At 38.5% G+C, this 27,945-nt stretch overlaps 1 protein-coding gene and 1 long non-coding RNA gene across 2 annotated transcripts in view; one reads left to right on the top strand and one right to left on the bottom strand.

The window, feature by feature from the left end:
• Window positions 1–27,874, top strand: LOC142033791 (uncharacterized). Its single transcript, XR_012651337.1, has 6 exons — window positions 1–112; window positions 11,297–11,406; window positions 22,276–22,546; window positions 23,150–23,246; window positions 24,289–24,353; window positions 25,904–27,874. It is a non-coding gene; the product is annotated as an uncharacterized LOC142033791 (long non-coding RNA).
• LOC142033781 (mitogen-activated protein kinase 10-like) overlaps window positions 22,214–27,945 on the bottom strand; it is a 118,181-nt gene continuing 112,449 nt past the window's right edge. The window contains exon 14 of the mRNA XM_075034144.1: window positions 22,214–22,452. Coding sequence (XP_074890245.1) covers window positions 22,436–22,452 — 17 coding nt within the window. The 3' untranslated portion in view covers window positions 22,214–22,435. The remainder of the gene's footprint in view (window positions 22,453–27,945) is intronic.

Raw genomic sequence — 27,945 nt, 5'->3', positions numbered from 1 at the left:
CGGCAGTCCATGGCACGATATCATCAGTGAACAGGGACAGAGGTTGTACACCAGCAAAACCACCAAGTGTTCCTGTATCATGCCTCCAAGACAGTACATACACCCTGAACAGGTAAGGAGAATTCAGGCCTTAGCTGCTCCTTCTGCCTGCTTTCCACCCCACATAAAGATTGCTGATTGAAGGCAAGAGCAGCTGGGGCTAGATACGTAGCTAACAAACTGGATATGCATTGCAAAGGTCAGAGCACTTAGCCAGAATTTGAGTTGCTGGCGCTGAGCTGATTGTGTGCCAGGGGCCTATGGAGCGCAATGTATATGGGAGTGCTGGGTGTATAGCCTGTGACAGGAGAACAGAGCTCTGTCACTGGGGCCAGGGTGTGGGTTGGCGTGTCAGGCTCAGGAGCATGCCAGGGAGCTGTCAGACTTTTATTTGGTAACAAGGCTCGAGACACAGTGCTTGTCTGCCACATTCACAGCAGCTCTGGAGTCAGGCACATCCATGATAGATGTAGAGTTGGGAATGGGAAAGTCTACTCATTCAAGTGTCTGCTATGTGTCTGGACAGCACAGTCTTTTGCTACCGCTGCTGCAAAAAATAATCTCATTCTAAAATGATAGTCCTCAAAGAAGCTTTTTAAAGTGTTTAATTCCCATTTAAGTGGAAAACGTGTAATATTTCTCTGTGTGCTAGAATTTGATTGTGTTGTCCACATCTCTGTAATTTATCCCATTGCATGGAAATAGAAAATAATGCCCTAGGGAAGGCACGCTTACCATGAACGCAAAATATGTCGAAGGGGTATATTCAAATTGTACAGCATGCCATGACAGCAAATCATAACCACATTAGCAGTTAAAGCTGAAGAAAAAAAAAAATGTATAGAGGTTGTTAGTAACAGAGTGCTCTTATTACTTGATTATACAGCACAACTACAAATAACACTTAGTTCCCTGTGTTCCCCTATCATAGTAGGTCTACCTGAGGTCAGAATTGGGAAACTGCCATTATTTACGGAGAAAAATATTGGCATATGTTTTTCCACAACATATTTTCTGTCCCTCACATACCAAAATTCCATAGAGAAGTACCTTGACAACTTCAAGAACATCAGACTATTTCTGGGCTTGGGAACAGAGCAGTAGTACATTTTCTTGTTACTGAATTTTTGTATCCTGTTAAGGAAAAGCTGACCCTTCTCCATCTATAGACTTGCATAGAGATAGCCCATTTCTGTAGTGACTCTTGTTTTTTCTGACTATGCTCTACTTTTTCCTTCATCTCTCCCCAGCTGTGAACTTTTCATTTAACTGTACAGAGATTGTTCTTCCTTAGTAGGGATACTCCCTGCCCTTTCTACAGACCATTAATAGTGAATGGTCCTCTAGAGAGCCAGCACCAAGGATTTTGGAGAACCAGAGCTCCGTACCCATGTGGTAGAGAGCAGTTGTCCAGTGACAAAGGGTCTGCAGTCGGTAAAAGCAAGGTGTGAGCTGCCATGACTTTGACAGCTCCCCCCCTGCCCCGAGACTGAATGGGCATATCCTTCTGTGTGACAGGACTGTATTTAGCCAGGGATGAACTGGGAAAATTGAAGAAGCCTAATCTAGACATACCTGTAATTCTGTGAGGCTTGCCCATTAAACAGTATTTGCCTGGTAATCTGGAAAATGCTAGTACTTTAAAGGTTTGAGGGAGTCCTAATTTAAAAACTCATGGAGACTCTTGACTTGGAACCCTCACAGACAGAGGCAGAAGCTGGCCAGCTTTCATTTACTTATTAGGAAGAAAAAGGAAGAAAAAAACAAGGTGAAAGAAAATAAATAAAGCATGCTCTCTTAATCTCCTGTTTTGGGGAAAAAAAATAATCAGGGGAATGCACCTACATCCAGTGTGATCAAGTCTATCAGTAACTTACCTGGTTTGTATGACAGTTTAAAATGAAGCTCAAGATAAGGGAGTTTTGCATGTAGTATTGGATCAGGTGGTGGCCCAAACCCTTAGCTGGATGCGTCTGGGGAGAAGTCTCTTTTCTATTACAGGAAACTATTTGATGTCAATTATTTCCTTTACAACGTTTAAATAGAGCCATTGTCTCCGAGGCTTATCAGGCAGAGATTTAAACAAGCAAATTTAACCATACATAATGTACATGCAGGAAAAAAATATGAAAGAATATATTTTTCATTTCTTATTTTAATCTGAATGACCTTATCATTGCTAGATAGCTGTAGGAATGATTTAGATACAGAATCACCAGGGGAAAATAACCACATTTTTTAGGCTGTGTAAGAGTAGGAGTAAAAATGTGAATTATGGAAGATTAATTTATCTGGAGATCACTGAAAATTTGAAGAACTTACCTTTTCACAGTTCCTGGGGAAATACATTCGCACTTTTGAAAATAGTCTTTAAGATTTGTATTCACTGCACTGCTGGTATAGCTGCCTTATATCAATATGAGCTGTGTATTTTAAGTAAGCCTAACAAGTTCCATTATTACATTGTTACTTTTCTTTCTTCTAAAGAGAAGCAGACATGACATTACTCAATTTTAAAATGAATCAACTATCTTCTTGTTGACGGTAAGCTAGTCTGTGTCAGCAATGCTCAGGAAACTTACCTGGTGAGTGGAACAAGGCTGAGAATTGAAGCTACATTAGCTCAAAAGTTTCTGAAGTATTTAGCTGGAGAAGTCTGCCCTCTGATTTATGACTTCTCTGCATGTAAATTGTGAACTTATTTTTTAAGTAGTCTGATCAGTAGTGTGTGTAAATAAACATGAGCCTGCGGATAGCTCATGCTTGTTCAAAACAAGTATAGTTTGATTATTCAGTCTTTGGAATTATTCAAGCAGACTAAGTGACAGCATACCCAAATCAAATGCTATGGTTGCTCTTCTGCGAGTAGACAACCCAAATTTGGGGGCTAAAAGCAGATGTACCTTGCAATTAAGAAAACCCAAGATTTTCTTGCTTGGGCCCTAAATTGGAGTACTCCAAGTATCACTATGCATAAAATGGTAGTCAGAAGAAAAGTACTTACAAGGAGAAAACAAGGGAGGACCAGAGCAGTCTTATGTAATTTGGAAAAGGCAAAAAAGGGAGGTATTCCTTCCAAAATTCCACTGTGTGGGTACATATTTTTTCTTCTCAAATCCTTTGTCGTTAAGAGTTGTGCTTGAGTTTCTCAGGTGGAAATAATAATAAAAAACCCTGTAGGGAGGTCTTCATAATTTAAAAAATACTATATACGTGAGCCATCAACAAATCAGGAGTCATTTGAGTTGTACACATTAACTTCCTCTTGACTCACTCCAATCCAGAGGAGGGGTTTTCTGTTATATCATTGCACCTGCAGTCGTCTTCTCTGATGTAAATTGTCATAGTACAGGCAACTTCACTGGAGATAACTGACTCACAATTGATGTCCCATGTGCAGTGACAATGTGATCTGCTTTTGGAACTTAAACACTTAAGAAAACAAATTTATCCCTTGCAGTAGCACATGGCAGTTTCCTGTCTTGCCTGTCTGATGCTATCCTGCACTTAGACTCTGTACTGACAGTCCTATATACACACTCCTTTCTTGCAGCTTTCTTAAGAATTTCCAGATTCAGAGAGGTTAGAATTCTGTGGCATGACCACACTCTTGCTCCAGGAGTGGGGATGAGATGATTTCATTCTTGGTTGTTTTCTTAGCCGTTTCTGTGCCCAGCTAAAACTTGCTGCTCATGAGTTTTTAATTCTTTACGGACTTGTTTCACCCTTTGACTTAAAACATCCTGTATGTTTCCACCCACTGGCTCATCTCTTTCCATCTCTTTTCTGTCCTGCTCTAGCTGGGAGTTGCTTTCACCAGTGGTGCAGCATCTGCTTTATTTTATACCTAGAAAATCTCATTTTAAAGCAGTTTTTGTTTAAGTGCATTAGTCTACACCAATCCCAGTGTCATTCGTCTGTCTTCCTAACCAATACTTCCAATGTTCAAATATGGTATGAAGCATAGGAAGCTTAATAAGAATTCTGTTTTAGAAAATGGAGTACAATGTGGTTTTTCACTGAAAGGAGATGTTGCAAGTAAGATAATTTACTGATATTGTCATAAATACACTGAAGTCAATGGAGCTGCACTGATTAACTATGCCTGTTAAAGCTCAGAGTAAAGTCTTGTTACCATTAGTTGTGTAATTATTACCCAAGAAGGGGTCCAGAGGATATTTTTTATGACACTGCTGGAGTGCTTTCTATTACAGAATACTAGCAGAAGAATAATCCAAAAGCAGTTATTTTAGTGTACTGCCTACTTGTAACTGGCTTAACACTGTAGATATTTTTTTCTGTCTCAGAAACACACTTTACTGCAAACCACAGACTGTTCCACAGTCACTTTAAGTCAAGGGACTTAAACGTTCAAGAAAACAAATATGAAACTCAGCTGATTTTGTTAATGTTATCTTAGCAATGCTGCAGAACTAAAATGTATTTCCTACACAAGGGACTGCAGTCTGATGTGCATCTGTTGTGCTCTCAAAAAAACAAAGCAGCTCCCTTTTCACCCTGGACATCTTTTCTTTCATTGTTAGAGCAAATAATGAACAAAATCAGATAGTCTAAGAAATGCACTTGAAATTAGCATGCTACTTAATCTTTTGGTCTAATATTTTTCCATCTGCATGCTTGGGTGTTAAGCCTATTTTATATTTCATATAATATGCTTCAAGTACTTGCAGTGGAGTGACACTTTCTTGGTACAGCTGGCACACCATTAGCGTGGCTGCTGTGACCAAAACCTCTGTCTCTTTCAAAACACCAGAACAGACAGGTTTCTGGAATAGCATGTTTCTCCCCAGAATCTATAGTCCTGTAACGCTATTTAAATAAATAGATGACTGTGACTGAAACTCTGGAATTATTTATACAAAATATTTTTATACATGTATTTTCTCTGTACCTTCTTTTATTTTCTTTGTAATTGAATTTACCTTCAGTCTCTTGCTATCTCCTGCACGCTTTAGTGTTCATAGATGAGTTAAACAATAACAGATCTCTTACCTCTATTTCTCCATTCTGTAGGAATGCAAGATATCTTTTTACAACTGATAATAAATTAATATCTGGCTTTACAGATTCTTAAATACAGGGAGGCCCAGCAAATTTTAATTCAGACTGTGTGTGGGATAATAAAAAATTTGCATCATCAGCATAACAAAAGTTCCTTAATGGACGTCTTAGTGTCATTATTTGCAACACCTTTGACAATCTCTTATTTCTCATAAAAACACGTGGGGAAGAGGAAGGTGACTGGTTTTCTGCACATGATTTTGAGTGGAGATGTAGCCATCCTGGGAAGTTTAGCTCCAAACATAGGAAACTGAATTTGCAACTTGTTTAAGGTATGCTCACAGATGGCCAGTCCTGATTTGTAGCACTTCTACTAAGACGGGTGAGGAATCACAGGGTGCTATGGGTAACAAAAGAACCATAGCATTTATGCAAATGGTCAACCTCAATGTACAGCAGCACTCATAAGACAGTAACACATGAAACTGGAGCACACTGTAGATAACAAAATGGACATCCTGACAGCCTAAAAAGAAAAAAAAAAAAATAATGTTAGTTATTAAAACAACAGGATACACTGTGGTTGTGCGGTTTGTGCCAATGGATCTGTCCTTGACTAAAAAAAAGATGTGAATAATTTTATAAAAATTTAATGTCAATATAGAATAAGTTTCAGATTTCCCTCCATAAAACCTGATTTAATTTTTATTGCATGGAAGAAATATCCTGGTGGTGTTGAAACTTCAGAACACTGTTGGAAATGTTAGACATTTCATTTGTGTCTAGTATCCTAACCAAAACCGTAAGATAACAAATGGCCAAGATAAAACATGAAAAGCACTTCACTTTTTTTTTTTTTTTAATCAGAATACCTTCCTATGTCCATTCTAATTCAATCTCTCACTGGATAAAGGTTACAGCTTTGTATGAAAAGCTATTATGAACAATGTCTTAAGGAAAAACAAGGTTTTTCCTCAGCACTGTGGTCATAAATGGATTTGAATTGTTAGAGAAACAATTGTAATCAAAGCACTAAAGTAAGTATAGCTAACATTTTTATACCATTCCTGAATACCAGTGTATTAGGAAAAAAATGAACCAGATTTAACACTGGCAGTAAATTGTTTTCTAGTTCAGTATATTATTCAATCTTTAATTCTCTTGTCAAGGAAGTGGCTGAAGTTATTATATGACATCAAATGTTTACCACCACAAGCCAGAGTGTTACCACAATACAGAAACTAACTACATCCAGTATCTTTAAATTGCAAGGCAAAGTTTCTTCATTTACTTCGCTGTTCTCCGGAGGGCAATTGCCAAACATGACTGCACTGCATTTGATAATAATACCCTTGAAAAGCAGAGTCTGGGAGTTGAAAGGGTATGAAGCAGTCCACACTATGGTACTGATTTCAAAGACTTGCTTTTATTTTCAATCACATACATATAGTAGTTATTCATACAGAGGAACTTTAAAATCTTGAGCGTCTTTTTGGTTCTTCCTTCTAAAAAAATATAATTAGTTCAGGATAGGAGACATATGTAAGTCATTTCCTGAAATTATTATACTTTTCTGAAAAGTCTGGTGGTGGTTGGAGTTGAAATTCAGGGAGCAGAGAAGGGGATGGAGCTGTCAGACTCTTACACTACACTGCTGTAGAGAAACCATGCATTTAACTCCTTCTCACACCAGACCAAAATCAGTCACAATCAGTACAAAAGAAAAATGAGCCAAAACTGCTTGAGCTGCTATTTATTTAGTTATTTTACAGAAAATAATTACATTTAGTCTCAGCAGTTAAACAGTTTTTTTTCTCTGCCTCCATCTGTATGTAACGTTTGACCTTGATTCTGACCTCCTTGTTCAGCCAGATCTCCTCTTAGACAATGAAGGAGGAGTTTTTGCCTGAATGAGGGATACAGCTTTGGACCTGTGTGAGTGTTGTTAGTAAATGAGAATGTACACACGGGGTCTTCAGTGCAGGAATGATTGCAGCAAGTACCTGAGCCTCCCTTTCTCATTGAGGTCTTAACTCTGTGCCACTCTGGCGTCCATGACTGAGATAAGGAGGAGACTGTAATTGCAACACACTAGTAAACTCTGCTCCTACATTTTTGTCCTGAAAGGGGAGGACGAGATTTTAGTGTGTCAAGAACATGGAGGGAAAGGGCTAAACTTTAAAGAGGATAAAAGTATACCACCCATACTTTTATCACCATCACGTTAGGTCTTTTAATTGCTATTTTAAGTCCTGCTCAGTTGAAGAATAGTAATTTTCTTTCCCAGCCTTAGGAGCTGCCTGCCTTAGTCTTTTAAGTTCGAAACTCTCTGAATGGGTAGGTCAGAGCCATGTGAGTTAGTTAGAAGAGGCCTCCCACGGGCAAACCAAAGACTAGTTCTTAGCCTCTGTGACAATAAACATTCCAGTTCGCATTACTGAACCTCAGGGAAAACATGCACCAACTGACGCAAAACCTACAAGTTGAATTATTTGACATCTAAGGCCACAACCCCCAAACCAGCAATTGCTCTCAGAACACCATGCAGAAATGGAGAAGTCCTCCTGACATGGAGAGGAATGATGGGGAGTCCACTGCTTCTCTGCAGTGCAAAACCAGCACGCCTGTATTCAGACGGTGGGACAATGTGCTGACAATCTCCAGCTCTCCATTCTTCCCTACCCTGATGTGCATGTATGTGTGTGTATGTTTCAGGGGTAGTCTTACACAATGCTACAAAAGCTTGATGCTCCAACAGCATATGTGGTATTGAACTGACTTCTGATGTGGGCTGAAGGTGAAATTCTGATTTGCTATTATTTACAACTGTTTACCTACAGGGTGACTGTTTCCAATTAGCAGGTATTGCTTTGTTCTATTGTGCTCATTAAACCTGGTATTTCCTAAAAGAGTGATGACTGTAACCAGCATGGCTGTCAGGTGTTCGTTCATCAGTTCAAAACGCTGAACACAGTGTCAACAACCAAATTGCTTATAATGTCAGAGCTGTTTCAACCAGCTGCTTAGCAGTCCGGTAGCACATTAGTTCATTAGTGTTGGTTATTTGCACAACTTGGCTGAAACAATTGTCCCACATTCTTAACAACCCATTTTATTTTCTTTCAACATAAAAACTCCTACGAACATCCAATGCATTCTTGCATAAAGACTTGAGTAATTGCAAAAAAAGCCACTATGGTAGGTTAATTTGTTACTACTACTGAGACAACTGTAATCCTCAGTAGTTAAAAAAATGAAAGGAAGAGAACATAAAATATCCTCTGCATTGCAGTGACCTGGGGGCAAGTCTATGGCAATACTTCAGTGTTGTGTTGTAACAAAAAAAAGAAAAAGCTATTGTGCCAAAATGTTTCCAGGGATATTTCCCCAAAACACCACACTAATTTATAGCTACTGCTGCCTATATACAATATCATTTACTTTCCTAACTAGCCTTTGAACAAATTAAGCATTGGGATATGACTTAGTCACACACACATAGCACACACAGTAGGTAATTCATACTTGAAGAAGCACCTGATAGAAACTCATTGCCTGAGACAGGCCTTACTGGATTCTGTTTTACAAAAAAATTGGTAAGGAAATATGTTGCATTTAGCTTGGTGAATTAATTGCAATTTTTCAGTTAGTTGCTATGTTGTTACTGCTCTGACTACTTTTCCACTTAATGCTTTTTGTGAAGAAAAAGAAATGCTCGTGTGCACTTACTATATTATGTAGCTGCTCCCTGCATATTAACTGTACATCACCTACACCATTAAATCAATGAAAATACTAATTCCCTGCATGCACTTCACTATGAAGTGCAAAGTCATTACCTCCTCACAGCAAGATTGCAATGTTGATGCAATAACATCTTTTTCCCTTTACTTGTAATACACTTCTCACAGGCAATGTAGCAGGAATTTGGATGTAATCATAATTTTAAGCAGCTTCTCTGACATGGTGAAATGAGAGATGTGATAATTACTGAAAGCTATTATCTTTAAGAGAGATTATTTCCTTAGCTGGTAAGAGTAGCCCCTAATAAGCTTAGAGCTAAAAAACAGAAGATACAAACTGTATCACTTGGCAAGATGACTGCTTTCTAAAATGTTACAATGTTTGCTCTGTGTGGTAGCATCAGGTTCAACTGTATAGACCTAAAGGAAAGTTTAGCCTAAAGCAGTTATTACTCACAGTAGTCGTGTAATTTCTTTCAACTTCAGTCTGCCACTCCTGACCGTTTCCACTGTTACAGAGATAAGAACTAATTAATATTATGACAAGGTTGATCTCTCTGTAGTTTGGTGGTACTGGTGGGGCCCCACCTGCAGTACTGCATCCAGCTCGGGAGTCCTCAGCACAAGACAGACACGGACCTGTTAAAGTTGGGTCCAGAGGAGGGCCACAAAAATGATCAGAGGGATGGAACACCTCTCCTGTGAGGAAGGGCTGAGAGAGTTGGGGTTGTTCACCCTGGAGAAGAGAAGGTTCCGGGGAGACCTTATTGCAGCCTTTCAGTACCTATAGGGGGCTTATTAGAAAGATGGGACAAAGGTTTTAGCAGGGCCTGTTGTGATAGGACAAGGGATAATGGTTTTAAACTAAAAGAGGATCGATTTAGACTAGATATAAGGAAGAAATTTTTTATGATGAGGGTGGTGAAACACTGGAACAGGTTGCCTGAAAAAGTTGTAGATACCCCATTCCTGGAAACATTCAAGGCCAGGCTGGATGGGGCTCTGAGCAACCTGATCTAGTCAAAGATGTCCCTGCTCATTGCAGGGGGGTTGGACTAGATGACATTTAAAGGTCCCTTCCAACCCAAATCATTCTATGATTCTATGATTGTTCCTGGATAACAAAGCAGATGTTAACTACATTACACACCACAGTGGACATAAGACTCGTCAGTCTACAAAGCAAGAAACACAGGAAACAGAGTCAACGACAGAGTCAGATACCATGGCAATCTTTTTTTTTTTTAGGAAACAGTTACCATTACAGATATGTAATTACTTTTTCTCCAGTTTCACTATGTGTTTTCTTTTTTTAAACTATACTACCTCATTAAGTATTGGTGCAATGACCAGAGAGATCCCATATACCATCAGGGCAGAGTCCAAAGAGGAATCCTCAGACAACAGGAAACAGAGATTGGCAGTATCTTCCTGCTTGGGAATTGCTTTGTGTTAAATACAGTAATTCAACCAGAAAAAAGTTCTGCGCAGATTCTGAAAGGTACTGTGGTAAATCAGAAAGCTCCATCTTGTTTGTAGTATTACCAGAAATTGAAGGAAGGCATATTTAAGGTATGGTTCAGAGAATGCCTCTCTGTTAAAGTTGACATAAAAAAAAAGAAAACAACTAGAGCAGAGATTTGCAGAGAAAAGAACTTAACCAAAGCAATTTCCCAGCATGATAGTGTTGTCCAATTGTACTGCTGTCTGATGGCTGAGCTATCTGAAGGGAAATCTGCTTACATAGCATGTCTGTTTGGACATATCTTTGTATGCTATGCTGGAAGAAGTTTTCACTATGTAATTTCAAGTTGGACACAGACCAGACAGTTGAAAATTCATAAAAGGTAATTGCCTGAATTCTTTGTGGCCTTTTACTTCCAGGACTCCAAATAGTTTTGAAGAGCTTGATGGTGGCCAAATCTACCCACACCCCCAGTCAGTTTAGCACCACCATCATCTACCCCTCAATTCTGCTCATTTGACCATCTTTCTTGTCATCTCCTGTGCTACACAGAGTGATTTACACACATTCATACACAAAATTTATTGGAAAATGAAGAAAAATTAACGAAAACTTACTGAAAATGTAGAATTATGCTTTATCCAAGAAACACTCCAGACCATCAAGTACACGATGAACTGTCCAGGGTCAGTCTGGCTGGAGAAGAAACGCAACAAGCAGATGATTTACAGGCTGATGGGTTTGCTCAATTTTGCTTTTGCTGGAGCCTTCAGCACATTTTTGCCTTTAGGTGGCACTCTACACCTGTACCGTGCGCCTTCCTTGCTGAAGGGAGCCGTGTCTATACAGCTCTGCAATAACCACATTCAGAGGAGTAAGATGAGCGCAACACTAACCTGAGATAAGGTATCTGATCTAACACAGAGCAGAAGCTGGAATAACCATGGTTGCCTTCCTCCATCAGCTTTAAAAAAACCTCTTTGCACTGCACACTCTGATTTTCTAAATACTTTTTTTTTCTCCCCAGTTACTGGATGGTCCTGTGAACTGATTGCAACATGTGCAAATTTGATGTGGAATCACAATCCCTCTGGATTCGGTGTTGCATAAGAGTGACAGTGAATTTTTGCAGTACATGTGAGTGTTTACCTTTGTCTCTCTGCTAACGCTTAAAAATGGAATGCTAAAACCGATGGACAGTTTGGTTATCCTGTCAATTTTCTCATGCTATAATTATGGCCAAAAAGGTAAATTAAAACTTCCTTCGTATATTTCAGAAATCACATGACACTGTTGGCAAATGAATTATTTTAGCAATACATGCTGTAATTTTATTGCCATGTCCCCATACCGTCTTGTGCTTGTGACAAAACGGAGTCAGAAAGCTAAAACTGACAAGTACAACTGTGCTGAAACCTGGCCAGCATTCTCCCACTGACCCACCTGCAGTCAGCAGCATGGTATTGTGTTGCGGTGTTGTTCAAGGAGATGTTACTTTTCTCCTTTCTCGTGAAAAAAAGATGAGAGATCTGCACATTACCAAAAATTAGTGGTTTCCTTTATGCAGAAAATCACAATAATCCTTCAACTAACTGACATTTCAAAAAGACATACACTAAAAATCTCAGAGGACTCCTGCTCTGAGAATACAGCTATGCATTCTGATCTGCTATATGGCATCAGGCCTTTGAAAAAGAATTTGGACAATGTTCTGGCGGCTTGGAACTCTGAAATTCAGTGGTATTCAGACATGAGGTTTGATTCCTGAACTATTTCTCATAATGTTTATCGCTTTTAAAACCAGAGCTTCATCCTTCAGTCCACTCAGTTACATGGTGGGCCCTAGAGTACTTCCAGTTTTACTGAAGAGAACTTTTGTACATACTCTGAATTTATCTGTGTTCAAACCCCATTAATTCTGGATTGAGGATGACATTAAGAAAGAGTCTCCATTCCCCCTGAACACCTACATCCACAAACCTTTCCCTGAAACGCAGACTACTCTCTGGAAAACAGGTGTGGGGTGGGCACATTTAACAGCACCCTGTGGTGACATACCTCCAGGACTTTTGCTATTGAAGTATTTAGGGTAATTATTCATATAAAAAAGAAGGAAACCAAAAAGTGAACATTTATTCTAGCTGTGATTTAGCATTCTGATGAGAACACTTAAAACATATCCTTTCCCTTCTAAGATGATGCAACTGAACTAAAAAGGTAAGACTACTCCAAGAGCAGGAATATCATCAAGAGAATGCTGAGAACAAATCCAGCAAAGCATGGGCATAAACATATCTTCCAAGACAAAAAATTCCAGCGGTAATCTTTCTGAACATTTGTTGATGACAAATCAAGACTTAAAGATGTTTTCATAGTATCTGCCATCAATTTCTTAATCACTAACACAGCTTAATCTTGTAACATCAGACATGTCTTTAACAAGCTAGGGTTAACAGCAGGAAGGGGCCATTGTACAGCTTTTTACCTCATCCACACATTAAACCATTAATTGTTACGGAAAATGTAAGGGGTGTTTTGTTGCAGCAGCTACTTCTTTATAATTTTGGCCTCTGGAGTTTGTAAGAATCAAAGATAATTCCCCTTATTCTCCAATGTTAGATGTGAAGTAGTGGTGGGAATAATTTCACACATTTCAAATTTAGCCTAGAGAAATGTTAAATACCCCCATTGCTTGTTCTAGGCTTATGATGAAAGAAAGGCTAAAATCTTTCAGACAACGAGTCAGCCACTTCTCGTAATGGGACTTGCTTAACAAAAGCCCCAGTCTATCCATTAAATAGACATATTCAGAAAGAGAGCTGTTTTCTCCGGCACGTTAATTACTATTCTATATATAAGTGCTCCTGGAATGTGGACAGAACATCATATGGAAACATCAGGAGACAAACAACACTTACTCCTTCCCAGCATCAATTTCAAAATAAGACAAATACATTAGGAAATCAGTATTAATTTAACCAGCTCAACTTCCTCCCTGGCTCCTTACACTATGCCGATTGTCATGTTTTCTTGGAGGCACAGCAGATTTGCAATTCAGGCTCCGAGCTGTACCATTAACAGAGGGTTTGGGAAAGCATGTTTAAAAGCAAGATAATCTCGGTCTTTATCTGCATGTACTGGAAGACATTCCCAGCCACAGGGCAGAGAATGGAGCCTGCAAAATTGTTGCTTTCTAAGCATCAGCACACACATAGAAACAGCCAAAACTGAACAGCCTCCAGCAGAGGGTTCCACAGGAGAAGTGAAACTTTAACTCTGACATCAAACTAGAAAGATCCCACATGCAGATCGCAACAGCCATATGTACTATAAGGGGACTGTGAACTGGTCTCAGTGCATTTAAATGGGCCTCAACACCATAGCAAATGTTCATCAGTTTGAGCACAAAGGTTGTTCACTGACCTTCATCCCATTCATTTGCCTCAAGTGGAGAGGGAGGGGAGGTTTTGCAGAGGCACTCTGATCTCCTTCCTTCAACTCTGCTTCAACACAGATGATTCCATTGATTTGCTACAGCTCATCAGTGTGCAACACATACTCCCCCTTACCAAATGAGATGTTTAGGCCATCACGCAAACTGACTGAAGAAAAATTCCAAGGCTGTTCTGTTGCTACAAAAGGTACTTCTATTGAATACCAAGGAGCATTATAGGAGATAGACCTGTCCTGTTCAAATACAACTTCGGATTTTCTGGAATTTAGGACTCTTGAGTTATTTGAAGCTAAATCACAGTTACAGCTTCAGTTCTGGATTCCATGATGTGTAGATCACTGAAATATGGTCATAAAAATTCTGACTCCTGAAAAGGGCAAACCTCTCAAAGAAAGATGAATCTTCAATTGTCTCAAGTGGTACCCAGTAAAACAAAAAAGCTGGTCCCTATCCTTCCCATTTTGCAGTAAGAATCACAAAGCCAAAATTCCCTAGCCACTATGAATCAGAGGTTTGTGTTGTATATTGTAGCTTAGCCAACCTCTGCATATACAAACTGGAAGAAGAATAGCCCTTGAAAATTGTCCTGTTTTAGCAAGTCAGAGCAAGAGTACCAGCTCTGCACAGTATGTTTGAAATGGCATTTAAGTACCAACAACTGTAAGAATTCCTTTTTTTACAGTGCTTACAAGGTGCTTTAATTCATTCTTTTCTATAGCTCCCCCCCTTCAAACTGTTTCTACAGAAGGCTGTTTGTGATTTTTCTTTTCATCTCTACACATGATAAATCCAAACATAAAAATGTCCCCCATTTATTATGGTTTGACTTGCTTGGAAATATAATGGGCACAGATAGTTTGTGCAAGACTTGAGAAAACCAACAATGCTTTCCAAAAGGCAACACCTCTCTCCTTTTTATTCTTTTTTCACTTGGAGTGAAGTGTGCTCAACTTTGTGAAAAATCAGTCCCCAAAGAGTAACTCCAGTTGGTATGATGGTTTAGGGTTTTTTTGGTTTGTTTTTTTTTGTTGTTGGCCTGATTTTGTTTTACATTTTTTAATGGGGGAAGAGATGGGAAAGGGACTCGCAGTTGGCAGTTTTTCTTCATTCTGTCAAGTCATGTCATCATTTTTTCCCTGGATTTTGTAATCCTGGATTTGTAATCCTGGCAACTTCCACATGATTACAGCTTTATCTGTGTCCCCTAGCAAGGGCTGAAGGAAACAAAAGAAGAAGCCAGGAGAGCTGTATGAGCATACTTTGTATCTTCTTAATTGATACCCTTCATGCCATTCAAATAGGACTCCGGAATACACTATTTTAATTAGCAAAGCTTGTTTTAAAGTAAACAACACAAACACTCCTTATAGAACAGTCACAGTCTCCCCTGCTAGACATACAGGCTTTTTGGCAAGATCACATTCAAACAGCATGAAATTCACCCCTGTGCACGGCCCCCCAGAAAGACCTCACACCACTTTAACTTCCACTTAGCTGCCCTGGATAGGAGTGAGTGGTTTGTGGGATAAGGACCGAGGTTCACTACAGCTTTCCTCCAAAAAAAAGATGGTCCAAATCCACGTCCGTAAAGATCAGCAGTTTTACCACTATAAGGTCATAAAGGTGTAACATAGGCGTCATGCATAGAGTACACACCATATTTCAATTGAGTCCTGTCCCTGCATGACTTTGAGCCCCTGTGAAAGTACAGATGCACAACACACATGTAATGAAGCCCTCAATCAATATGGTTTGCTGTGTTGTGCTGTTTATTTGGAACACTGCAAAGTCATTCAACTGACAGGAGTCAAGACAGCATTGAGAAGAGTATCCTCATGTGGAAGCTCTGACAGGATTCCTTCTGACACATGAGAGAACACGAGATTCTCATCTTAGTTCAGTAATTGCTAAACAAACAGAAATCATTGATGCGATATTGACCCATAAAATGCCAATGACTGAGGCCTTGTTCTCCCCTGTACTACATACAGGGAACAACAGATGGTCAAAGGAAAACAGGATAAGAACAAAACAATATGGAAATAAGGTTGGTTCCTTAACAAATGTCACTACCACAGTCCATTTATGCTGACTGACACTGGTTGTTCTTTTCAGCTAAAACTGCGCAACAAAACTGGACATGTTTCATCTTCCAGTCCTGATACTGAACTGTTGCTGTTGATTTTCTTTTGTTGGTCAAGTTTTTCTTTTTTCTTTTTTTTTCTTTTTTTTTTTTTTTACATTTACGTTTATCAACACTGATACATTACAGATCTTGTTAGTTATACTTTGAAGTCTGATCATGCAGAACTACAGGCAGGTGCAACTTAGATCTTATTACAGGATGGACATTGCAAGGTGAACAGTTGTTTTTGCTAGTTAAGATCTGCAGCTTTGTTACTGTGTAGCTTAATGTATACTGGCCATAAGTCCCACTTACTCAATTTACTAAATATACATGATTCTTCTATATGTACACTGAAACCTCCAGCACCCTCCTTTTCAGCATGTGACTGACTTAGGAAAAAGTCAGGTCAACCATATTTAGGCATACAGCGGCCTTGTTGTAAAAGATGTAACAGAAATAGTGTGTTGGATTATTACATATTAGTTACAGAGGAAGGAAAAAAAAATCAATACAACTATTTACATTATAAATATCTTGCTTTCCAGAAGACAAGAATGGCCCTGTTCAGTGAAAATAAGCAAAAGAGACAGGCTTACCTGTCTGAAATGATAAGCATGGTAGGCATACATTTATTTCCCAAATTGACTGTGTCTTCCTTCAATATGTGCTTTTCAGCTTTTCACTCTCGGGTAAAAAGGCACCATTAGCCTCAGTTGAAGTTTTTCAACATTCTTTTGTCGAATCAAACCCTCTTTAAAACTCAGACTTGCCATAGGCCAATGAGCCTGAACAGAAATTAAGTTAAACAGTTCACCTTGTGCAATCAAGAGTTAATTTAAAACAACAAAAACAAAAGAAAAAAAATAATCAGGCCACACTGGCAAGTTCCCAATACACTAAGCAGATTCCACTAAATTCCACTGGACAGGTCAGTTTTCCAGCTCATCAGTGAAGATGACACTTTCACCATTCCCCCACCTCCCACAAGCATCTTACTAATTAAGACATTATGTATTTGTGGAGTATTCAAACCTACTGCACAATGATTTTCTTTTTGTCTGTGTGTGTGAAAAAGACCACCTTGAGCTTGCAATTAGTTAACCGTGTCCTTTGTAAAGTGGTGGAAGTTCAAATAAGCACAGCCATCAGATCCTTGAAGATGTGTGATTATGTTACAGTTATGCTCTTTCTCCACACTGAGAACTTGGATCAAATATGAATAGAACACAGGTTCTAAAAAACACATCCATATACACTCCCTCTCTTTCCTACACACTCATACAGAAGCAAAGAAAAACAAAAGCCTAAACTTAAAGTGAACCACTAACTCAGACTTTTTTGCCAGACTATTAAAAGAAAGTCTAATTCTTCCCTGCAGGTCTTCTTTCATATTGCTCTCCCTGGGAGCACACAGAGTTTGTTGCAAAATGCCCTTTATTTTTTTGTTTTTGCATGTTTGAATTTACACATAATTTAAAAATCTCAGTAAGCATGAAGAAAGAAATATAGATCTGAAATGAAAATAATTTTTGATCCTTTGAAATACTGCAAAGTTTGTAATAGAAATAAGCTAACGTTGGCTATTAAAAATTATTTTGAATTAAAATATTCCAATTACATTTTACAATGATTTCAGGATACTCAAAGCACTTTTTTTTTTTTTTTAATTAAAAATTTGGGAGATTTGCTGAAACTGACTCTCTCAAGCAGTTCTAAAATTTACTATTAGCATATTTTTCATGAGAAAATATGTTGGTGGAAAAGAAATCACTGGTGCTCACTGACAAACATTAGAATACAATCCAAATCAGTTAAGTAGCACTACTTTGGGAAACTTCCTAAAGGCACTGCAACAAGTCTAATTTCTTCAGTATCGTTAGCCCAAAGCTTGAAGGTAAAGCAATATATATGAAGATAAAACCATATATGTGAATGTATTCTTGGTTATAAGTTTAGAAGAGTGGTACAGTGACATGATCATCTGTCTTGTGTAATCTCTGGAGGCCAATAGCGTGCAGGAACTGGTGATTTCCAGAGGAAAACCATCAGTGCATTAGGAAAGTACCTGATAAGGCTTTCTGTAGCTTTTTTTTTTTTTTTTTTGACACGTTACCATACCTGCACTCCAAACACAGCTTTAAGTTCTGCTTTATATAATGTAAGCTTGCTAAGATTCCTGAATCTATCTGTGCCATGGAGTTCTAGATAGTATGGGAGGATTATGAACCACAATGCAATTCACATAAATCAGTGTGTGACCAACTCAAATATCTGAACTCTCTAAAGATCTATTACATTTTAATGCAATATAGTCAAAACTCACAAGATACTATTCCAGCTGCCAAGTCATTATCTGAAAACTAATTTCAAAAATTACAGAAAATTTTGGATTAAAAAACATGCATAACCTTGCATCAACTTGAAGTAAATCAATACCTCATCCTCATTTAAACTCACCAGTGAGAAGGAATATGGGAGGAAGGGTCTTTTAAGAGCAATTCTGACTTTTTTTTTTCTTTTTTTAGTTTCTCATACTATCCAGAAGTACTCCGTCTGAAAATAAAGCAGGAACGTTTTGCAGCAAGTTTCCTCTCTCCCTTCTCAATGCTATTTTTTGCAGTTCGTGCTCTAAGCAGCCACTGATAGTTAAGATGCTTCTGCCATTTTCCTCACCCTGATGATGGCTATCTACATGACTTAAGCAAGCCGCTTGGGACAGAATTTCTTTGGGTATTCAGGCACTTAAGATACCAAGAGGCTCTTAGGCATATTTTCAAAAAAACCAAGGTGTCCACAACTGCCATTCATGCTGATGGAAAATACACCACTTCTAGCATAGGCTCTCTGATTGCCCCCGCTTTAGTGCCTAAATACCTTGGAACATCCGTCATAGAGCTCTGGCTTCCCAATTTCCTACATCTCTGCAGTGGTGGCAATTACGCTTAGAACTGCAAACCTCAGAGAATGAGGCGAGAATTGTTACTCAACTATTATTTAGCAACATTTTAAAGAGAGGTAGATTTAAAAGATCACTGGCAAGAAAAATAAGAAAAGCATCTACATTATAAAACTGAACAGAATGTTGGAATAAAGGGGTATATACTTGAAGGGTATCAAAACTTCTAGAATCTGAAAGAAAAATTTTGTTCACTTTAACACAGCTACAGAATATCATCACTGCAGTCTTTTATTCAAGAGTACATGCATTCTTGTAAGATACCAGCTGACAGCACCAACTTCCTGACACAAAGCAAAACAAAGGATACTATTCCTGTTTGATGGTTGCTACTTCAGTTTGGACAAACAAGGACCAGAATTGTAAAGACCTATTGCTTTTCTTCATTGATGGCTTTTTTCTAGTGTCCAATGTGGACAGCCCCAAGTCTCCTCCCCCATACAGAGCTTCTCATAAAGGAGACTTAACTAATTTGAGGGCAAAAAGAGATGCAGTAATTCTTTTAGGCCCCATTTCAGCAAGGCACTTCAGCACATGCTGATGTCGATCACTGCTGAGCAAAGGACAAAAGCAAATGCTAGTTAAAATTAGGTATGCATCCCTATAACCTCCTTTAAATGTTTGTACAAGCACTGGTGCTTAGCAGAATCAGGGCTTCTGGGAATAAAGCTATATAACTTCTATGTTGTGGGTTCATTTAGTGCTTATCACTAGGACATCTTCTATGGTGACTGGTTCTCCACCCAGCACTCACGAACCCAAACAAGATTGAATTATACCATGGGACTAAGAGCACGTTTTTTGGCTTTGATAGATGAAACATGGAAGATCTGTAAGCATCTGTCTACTACAAATGGCTTCTCTGCTATTGCCTCTGCCACACCTTCATAATATCACTGGCAATGAACTGTGATTATTCCAAGTTTCTACGGTGTATATTTGTGGTATTTTTGCAGTTTCTCCTACGTACAGCTTTGCCTCTTTGAGACACTTTTTTGTTTTGTTTTGTTTTGTTTAAATAACACACCCAAATGGTGCACACTATGGAATGTAAAGCAGATACTAGTTACCTGAATATTACTAATATATACCTATGGACAATTAAATTCAGGAGGTGATACATTTCATTATTGCTAAGAAGTCACTCTTGGTGTTATTGCCTTCATACCTGCAGAGCATTGCTGTTCACCTTTCAACACTTTTATGATCATTGGCTTTGAAGTGAGAGTTATATCACTCAACAATGACTTGATGTTTCATGGCTTAAGAGAGAATATTGCTAAATATTTTTAGCAGTAGTAAATTATTGCTTTTACAATTACTGCTCTGGGTTTTTAGAGCATTATTGACCTAATTTTATTCTTAAAAAAATTTCCATAAAAATCTACCAAAATTATACCTGGGGAAAAAAAAAAAACAACATTTCCTACAGCAATTTTGAGACAGCTCAGACCTACCAAGTCTGAAATTATTTTATATCCACTTAATTTTTTATCATCTCCCCTCCTCCCCACCCTGGAGAGAAGTTTTTTTTCTTTGCTTTTTTCCCTTTGAACAAAATCTGACTTGCTACTGATTTTTTTTCCTACCACAGAATGGCAGGCTTGTAAGCCACCTAATTGAACAGTCCTATTTTGGTAGAATTTTGAATACATAAGAATTAGTGAATTTAAAATATCCAGTAATATATTCTAAATAGTTTCTCTCTTTGATATTTGGAAAAGCATGAGAGTATGATTTAGCTCATTTCAGTTTACATGGCATACTTTGGTAAGAGATGACTCAGATTTCAGTTAATTTCCAACTCGGGTAATGATGACCTTGCAGTGGAAAATGCTAATTGCTGTTTTGGCTGGAAAAATATTCAGTTGTTCTGAAATTCTGTGTGGAGTTTTGCCATTCTCTGGTAAAAATGCTTGCTATTACTTACCACTGGGAATCCTACATATTATTATCTGGTAAAATCCATTTGACATTCGGTCACTGTTGGGTTCTTCAGAACTTGTCAAAACTGCCTTGGACCCCTGATTGTGACCCTTTCAGCCCAGTACACTAGCTGATTGATACCCTCTATTATTACTTAGAATATAGGAATACGAGACCCATGGACTGTGTGGTTCTTTTCCATGTAACACAGCTGATAAAACTTCCTGGGGAGTCAGATGATTTGTAACAAGCAAATGAACAGCCAAAAGCACCTAGAGAAGGGCTGTGCTCTTAGTAGTGGAGATCCCTGCAAGGGAATGATTTAAAAGGAAAACAACCTCTAAGCCGCAAACATACACTGAGAGGGAGTGGGCTGCAAATATCCTTTCTCTATTTAACCTAGTAAAGATCTAGACATAAAATAAAACCAAGTTGTTACATGTACTTTTGATCATAATCTGCCTATTCCCCAACGCTGTCATACCCCCTAACATACAGGCATACACACAATTCATAATAGCAAGCCTATCTATGAACTAAGATGATAACTCACTTAACATTGACAGAAAAAGTTGCTTACTGAGATAAATCTTTCTGGGCTTAGACATGCATAAAAAACCCTTCATTCCTGTTCCCTGTAGCTTGCAAAGATACATGTGCTTCCTTCTAACCTGGTCTTAAACTTGGCATATCTGCTCTAAAAATCAGAACCAACAAGTCTTAACATTCACAAACAAACATTTTTCTATGAAGCTTTGTGGCTTCTTCTTTCAATACAAACTGCTTATTATTTCAAAATACATATACAACTCTCAGCAGAAATTTTGGTGCTACATCTTCAAGTGTCTGAGGGAGCCACAGTTCAGTGTGGTTATTTACACTTCCACAAATCCTCATACAAGATATGCAACCTCATCAGTGAACAAACAAATAGAATATATACTGGTAATATCACACATGTAGTTATGCAGTTCACCTGAAATGGGCCATTTAGTTGTGGAGTGCACACTAAGTACGTATGCAGATGTGCATGCTCCTATAGGCACACAGCTGCAAACACTGCCAGAATTCTATTGGCATGTGTGTGTATGTGCTACTCATATATGAAGAAAAATGCATGTATATCCCTATCTGCCTCACTGGGCAGAAGGTGACAGAACAGAGAGTGAAGGCAGGTACACACTCGTATGTTTGAGAGTGGCTACTGCACACCTTGTCATGCCAGCGTGAAAAGGACGGTTGCAGGTTGCTGGTTTTGCAGCCATTAATTTTACAACTTATGGGGAGGGGGTAAAAAAAAAAAAAAAGGATTTTTCAGTTCCTTTTTTTTTTTTCCCCAGTAAGCATCATTGGAAGAAGACCAAAGCAGAGCAATAAGTTAAATATACACTTGAGCTTAGCTGTATTACATAACTCTGTAGGAGAAGCAGGCTGAAAAGATTTTTTTGTTTGTTTTGTTTAAATCTTTGTATTTTATTTCTCTTCCTTTTCATCTCTTAACTCCTGTTAATTTTTCCTCCTAAATTACATCATCCTCTGAAGAACGCTGGGTTTCGCAGGCAGGCGGCTAGTCACCTGCAACAACCGAGGGGTCCTGCAGAAGCTTCCAGGCTGCTGTCCGTGTCAGACGCCAGTGTTTGATCCGTGGACATGGATGAGATGTCATTGACAGATGAGGATGGAGGGAGGCTTTCACTGCTGTTCACTGCTGCACCTGTGCTACGAAAACGAACACCAACGTGATTAAACCTGAAACCCCTAAACGTCTCACAGTTTAAAAAGCAAAGGATACTTACCCTGTGGCAACAGGCATGTAAGTACACAGACCATTTTAAACAATGGCAAACATTAGCAGAAAATGGGCCATACAGACATTAGGCATTGGATAATATTAAATATTTTACCAGGAAATTCTCTCCCTCAACAGTCTGTTTTGAAGAGGTATAGCTCATGTTGTGTCTATCACTCCACTTCTTTCTAGCCTTCTTAGAGTTACAAAACATCCAACAATCAGATGCCTGCTAGGATCACACAGGCACCAACAAGATGATTAAAAAAACTAACCCAATTCTCCACACTGTCTCATAAAATCCCAGTTTTCTTGTAGGTAGTAGAATGGGTGGCATCAAATCGCCTAGTGGCAATGCAGAGAAGATGGCTGTGGGGGAGGCAAGGCTGTTTTCTTCCTCTTAGTTAAGGACTAGGTGACTAAGCCCAGGATTTCAGTTGTGACAGTATTTTTGTGCACCCAAGTTTACCTATCCTCTGTAAAATGACGATAGTACCAGGTATTATCAAAAAAATCACTTTGACTTTGTGAAACGAAGAACGTACCTCCATGAGATTATCATTAATGTGACCGAACATTTATCACATCCCTGAATATTATCATAAATTATCTGTCCTATAAATGCAGATACCTGTGTGATAGATACAAAGCCATGTGAAGAATGTATTTATCGTGCACCTATGACTGCTCAACTGTCACTCTGCCCATTAACCTCAGCTCACACGTAAGTTCTCAGAGTAGCAAACAACAGTTTGATGGTATTTTTTTCCACTGAAAAAACATTTCAGGCAACATTTATTGTCCTCTTTCCACCAAAATTAACAGCGTCTGCAGTTTGAAAGGGATACATTAATTTTCATTAAATATTCATGACAATAAAATACATGATTTTGCATGATATTGCACAGCTGGAAATTGTAGCTAGTTACCATGACAAACAGGTCTTTGTTCTGCAGATAGATGCCATTTCATTCTTATGGCCAAAAAAGTTTTCTCAGCTGATTTTTTCAGATTTTCATTTCCTTGAAATGGACAGAAATTAACATCTATTGCCTTGAAAAGCAAGAGAACACACCTAAAAACCCCACACATAGTAAAATTACAAAACTCATATATTTTTAATGAGGAAATTAATAGCCTAGGCAAAATATATGATGCTATGGCCAAAAGGAGAGGATTTTTGTCACTTTCCAGTTTGCAATAAAAACATTACTTTGAGAAAACATGCCACCATACCATACCATACCACCAACCACTCTTCTATTTTCCTCAACTTTTTCTTCCCTTTATACACATCCACTATAAATATGCATAAAACAGAAACAGATACGCTCACATTCAGAGCTCCAGATGGGAACTGCTTTCTGCTGTTGTAGCAGTACAAAGATATTCTGGCATCAGAAGAACACTTAAATTAGTTTACTCTCCTGATACATTTGGAAAATAAAATAGTTAATTCTGTAAATGCTGCAAAAAGACAGAGCAATCTCAATGTAATCTCATTGGTGACTGCAGACACAGCAATCATCCATCTTTTCTGACAGAAGATTTGTTTTTCTAAGAGTTATTTACATGTACCTCATTCATACTCATCAGTAATCACCCAGTACAATACTGTTACTTCATGTTTACATGTTATTAAACCATGTGGCATTTTATGAAAATACTAATCAGTCAAGACAAATGCATTTAGATATAGTCAAAATATGACTGAATTTAATGATATTAATGACTAAAAAATGTATTACCTTTCTAAATGTTTACAGTGCTGGACAGAAGGCTGCCATTAAGTCATGGATACTGTCTCAGGAATCAAATGGAAAGGATTCCAGTAGGTTCAATCAACTTTTGATCAAACTGTTGCTGTGCAGCTTTCTTTGATGAATGTGTGATCAACTTAGGCAAAATAACTGAAGAAATAGTTGCAGAAATTGTATAGGTAAAGATTTTGTTACACTCTGTCTGATTCAGCACCACTGAACTCAGGAAACGCTGCAATGCTCATTTTGGCAAGTATCAACTCAGCCCAGAAGTTTCTGGAAAGTGCATTTTTATGGTTATTCCTAGCTTTCAGCGCAATTCCACGTGACACAACACACAGACCTGATAGTTACTGTTGCAGCCCCAAAGCACCCAGACTCACAAAATACCCACAAAACCAAATGAAACCACACCAAACCTAAATGATAGAATTAAAGAATTCAGCAGCACAAAGCAGCACTTATGCAGCAACACTCAGAAACCCAGCCAAAAGCTGTCCTAGTCAGTAAGTAATGCTTCATTTGCTATGCTTAGCACCTGCCTGGTGCTACACAACAGCTTGTTCCTGAAAGGATGGGTGCCAGGTGAAACAGTGCAGAAATGAGAGAGGTGCATTCAAAAGAGAAAAAGAGCCCCATTTATGAATTTGCTCTTTGGCAGGAAGCTCCTCACTGGCTGCAGGGTCAAGGAAAAGAGCAAAAGGTTAGAGCAGGTGAGAAGGAGCTCCTGGGATCTGTTCATGGCTCTGCCATTGACTTGACAGCTACTTTTTTAAGCCACATATCAGCTTCCCTGCTGTAAAGCCAGGATTCCTTCTGCAGAGGGCTGCTGTGAAGCCCTATTTAATTAGCACCTATGGAAGTACCTTTAAGACTTCATCTGAGAAGTGGTACAGGCTGGGGCTGTGGGGCGGGGGGGGGGGGGGCGGGGGGCGGGTGGCATGGAACTGAAAGAACTGCAGCTTTTGCTGTTTCCAGAAAAAGCCTTGGGTCTGTTTTGGGGATTTGCTCAGCAATCATGTAACTAGTAACTCTTGATAGCTAATGTCACAATGCTTGGCAAGTCCATCAGCTGCTTATTTTAGCTTCTGCAGATGACAGAAAAGGACTTCTAAAGGTATCCAGTAGTTCTTGGGTGATAGCAATAACGGACCAAATAACTGACCAAATCAGCAACTAAAAGGCAGGAAGGGAAGAGCAATTTTCAGCAAGGAAGGGAACTGCTAAGAATAAGCTGCACAAAGATAAGCGCTATTTACTATATTCTTCACTATCCAGAAATGAGAAGACAGTTGTAAATATTAGGTATGAAACCATAGCTGGGTAGTGAAGACTAGGGGAGAGTGTGAGAGGTTAGATAGTATGCAGTGTCAGAGCAGAGGAAATCTGCAAATAGCAGGAAGATTATTTACTTTGGACAGAACTTAGGTTTAATTCTAAATAATCTACAGCATTGTATTAATTTTTTTTTATTTAATGGAAATATCTGCTGTTTGATAATACCAGTCAGAAACGTTTTTTTAAGTGCATTAACCAAATAGAAAATAGTATTGGTATATTCCTCCTGTATCTTTGCATAAAACAGCTTGTATCCTTTGCTTCTCTGCTTCACAAATGACAGAGCAGAAGAGTCCTGAGACTGCTAGTGAAAGTTCTACTGCACTTCTTGGTAAAGTGAGTAATTTAAAATAAATAACGCATCGTCTGTGGAACCCACAAGGAGACCTCAACAGAAGATGCACATATGCATGTGTGATAGCCACATATATATATGTGTGTGTGTGTGTGTATTTTGGAGAGGATATAGGTGTATAAAAGGTATATATCTTCCTGTTATAAGGGTGTGAATTAGTCAACAACCCTGAAGGTTGATTAAATTTAGAGGCTATTTCTCACATGTATTGTTGTGACTGAGTTCCATTGAGAAAACATTTTATTCTAATCACTTTTATTCTCCCAGATGAGTAATGATATGGCACAGACCCTTTGAATAGTGAGCATGTCGGTAAGGGGTACAGCATCTGAATTTATAAATAAAACAGAACCGTTTAGCAATTCTGTGACATAGAAATAATAGAAAAGCAAAAACTACCATCTAAGATTAAATTCAATGTTCATGTGTGCACGTGGACATGTGGATGTTGTTTGCTTATATATTTATGTAACACATATATACACACCTACACACAAATCCTTCCACTCAATTCAGCACTACTCGTGCCTTAAGCAGACAGGTTTGGACACCATGATCTATGGAAGATAGAAGTCAACTAGATAACGTGTATAGAGAAAAGCAGTAGGTTTGAAAGACAAAGAGGTGGGTAGTGAAGTTCAAAGGAAGGAAGACTGAGTAGGGATGTGATAATGGAGCTTATGTGAGCTAAAAGCTGCCAGAAAGATGGAGGAAACTGTTCTCCATGTTCTCTGGAGACAGGACAAGAAATAACAGACTTAAACTGCAGCAAAAAAAGATTTAGGCAAGACAATACAAAAAGCTTTTTGAAAATAAACAAGGTAGTCTACAGAGTTTTTTTTGAACAGGCAGCAGAAGTATCTGTTGGGAACAGTTTTAGACACAGTTAATTTTGATCATGAGCACGAGGGGCACTTGAGGTTCCCCCCACGCCCCACATTTCAAGCTTGTATGTTGTATTAACTAATTCTTCACAGGACAAGAGGAAGCACTAAGTGACTGACACCCTGATACACAGACACTCTTATGTAGCCTGCAGTATCAATGGGCAACTATTATCCTTGGTGCTGTCAACTTCATCTGTCTCCCCAAAAGCTCTGATTAAGTAATCACGGAAACTCATCTCCAGCTTGCTTGATATGATTATTGATACAGCGCCGAATCTTAGCCTTCTGAATTCTTGGCAAGAACACCGACCAATGAACAATGTGTGTGTAGAGTCTCCCTCATTTCCCTTATGCTCAGAACTTGTGACTCATTTTACCTCATTCTTTCAGTGTTTCGTTCAGTTGAAAAAAATTGTCAGGCACACAAAGTGATGAAAACCAGGAAATCTACTGTTTCATAAAACAGCCTCATCTCAGAGCAATTTTTAAATAGTTGCTATACTTGTTGGTGCCTAACAATCAAAAAACAGCCAAAAGGAAACAGCAAAAGAAAGACAGGTAAGAAATGGCAATTTTTTATGTTCAGAAATGTTTTACATAAACAATAAAAACCTTCCACATAGGAAAAACAGAACATGGAATACATAAAGAAATCCCTGGGTAGTTAATTCCTGAAACCAGCAACTACAATGTTTCTTGATCACAAATCAGACTGCAACCGCCATTTTGTAGGGGAGAGAGATTTAAGAATGAGGATTTATCAGATACTTGTCAGGCCCCCAGATTTCTTTTCAGTGGTGGTACAGTAGTTTGGTAAATTAAATCTGCAAGTCCTATACTTTGTTTGCTACTCGGCAAGAACACAATGGTTTGTTTTCAATATCTTACTTCATTAATGTCAAAATCCAGGTGCAATGCTAGCACTCTAATATAACCATCCAGCACTCTATTAACTTCCTGAATTGTTGCCATGTTTCCCCTTGTCCTGTCAGTTACTAATGACACATTCTTGTTCTAACATTGTTAGCTCAGCAGCAAATGGAAAATAAGAATGCAAAAAAAAAATCTCTGAAAATATGCAGA

This window comes from Buteo buteo, chromosome 1, assembly GCF_964188355.1.
Source record: "Buteo buteo chromosome 1, bButBut1.hap1.1, whole genome shotgun sequence".
In the NCBI taxonomy this organism is placed as follows: domain Eukaryota; kingdom Metazoa; phylum Chordata; class Aves; order Accipitriformes; family Accipitridae; genus Buteo; species Buteo buteo.
This window is presented reverse-complemented; position numbering and strand designations above follow the sequence as displayed.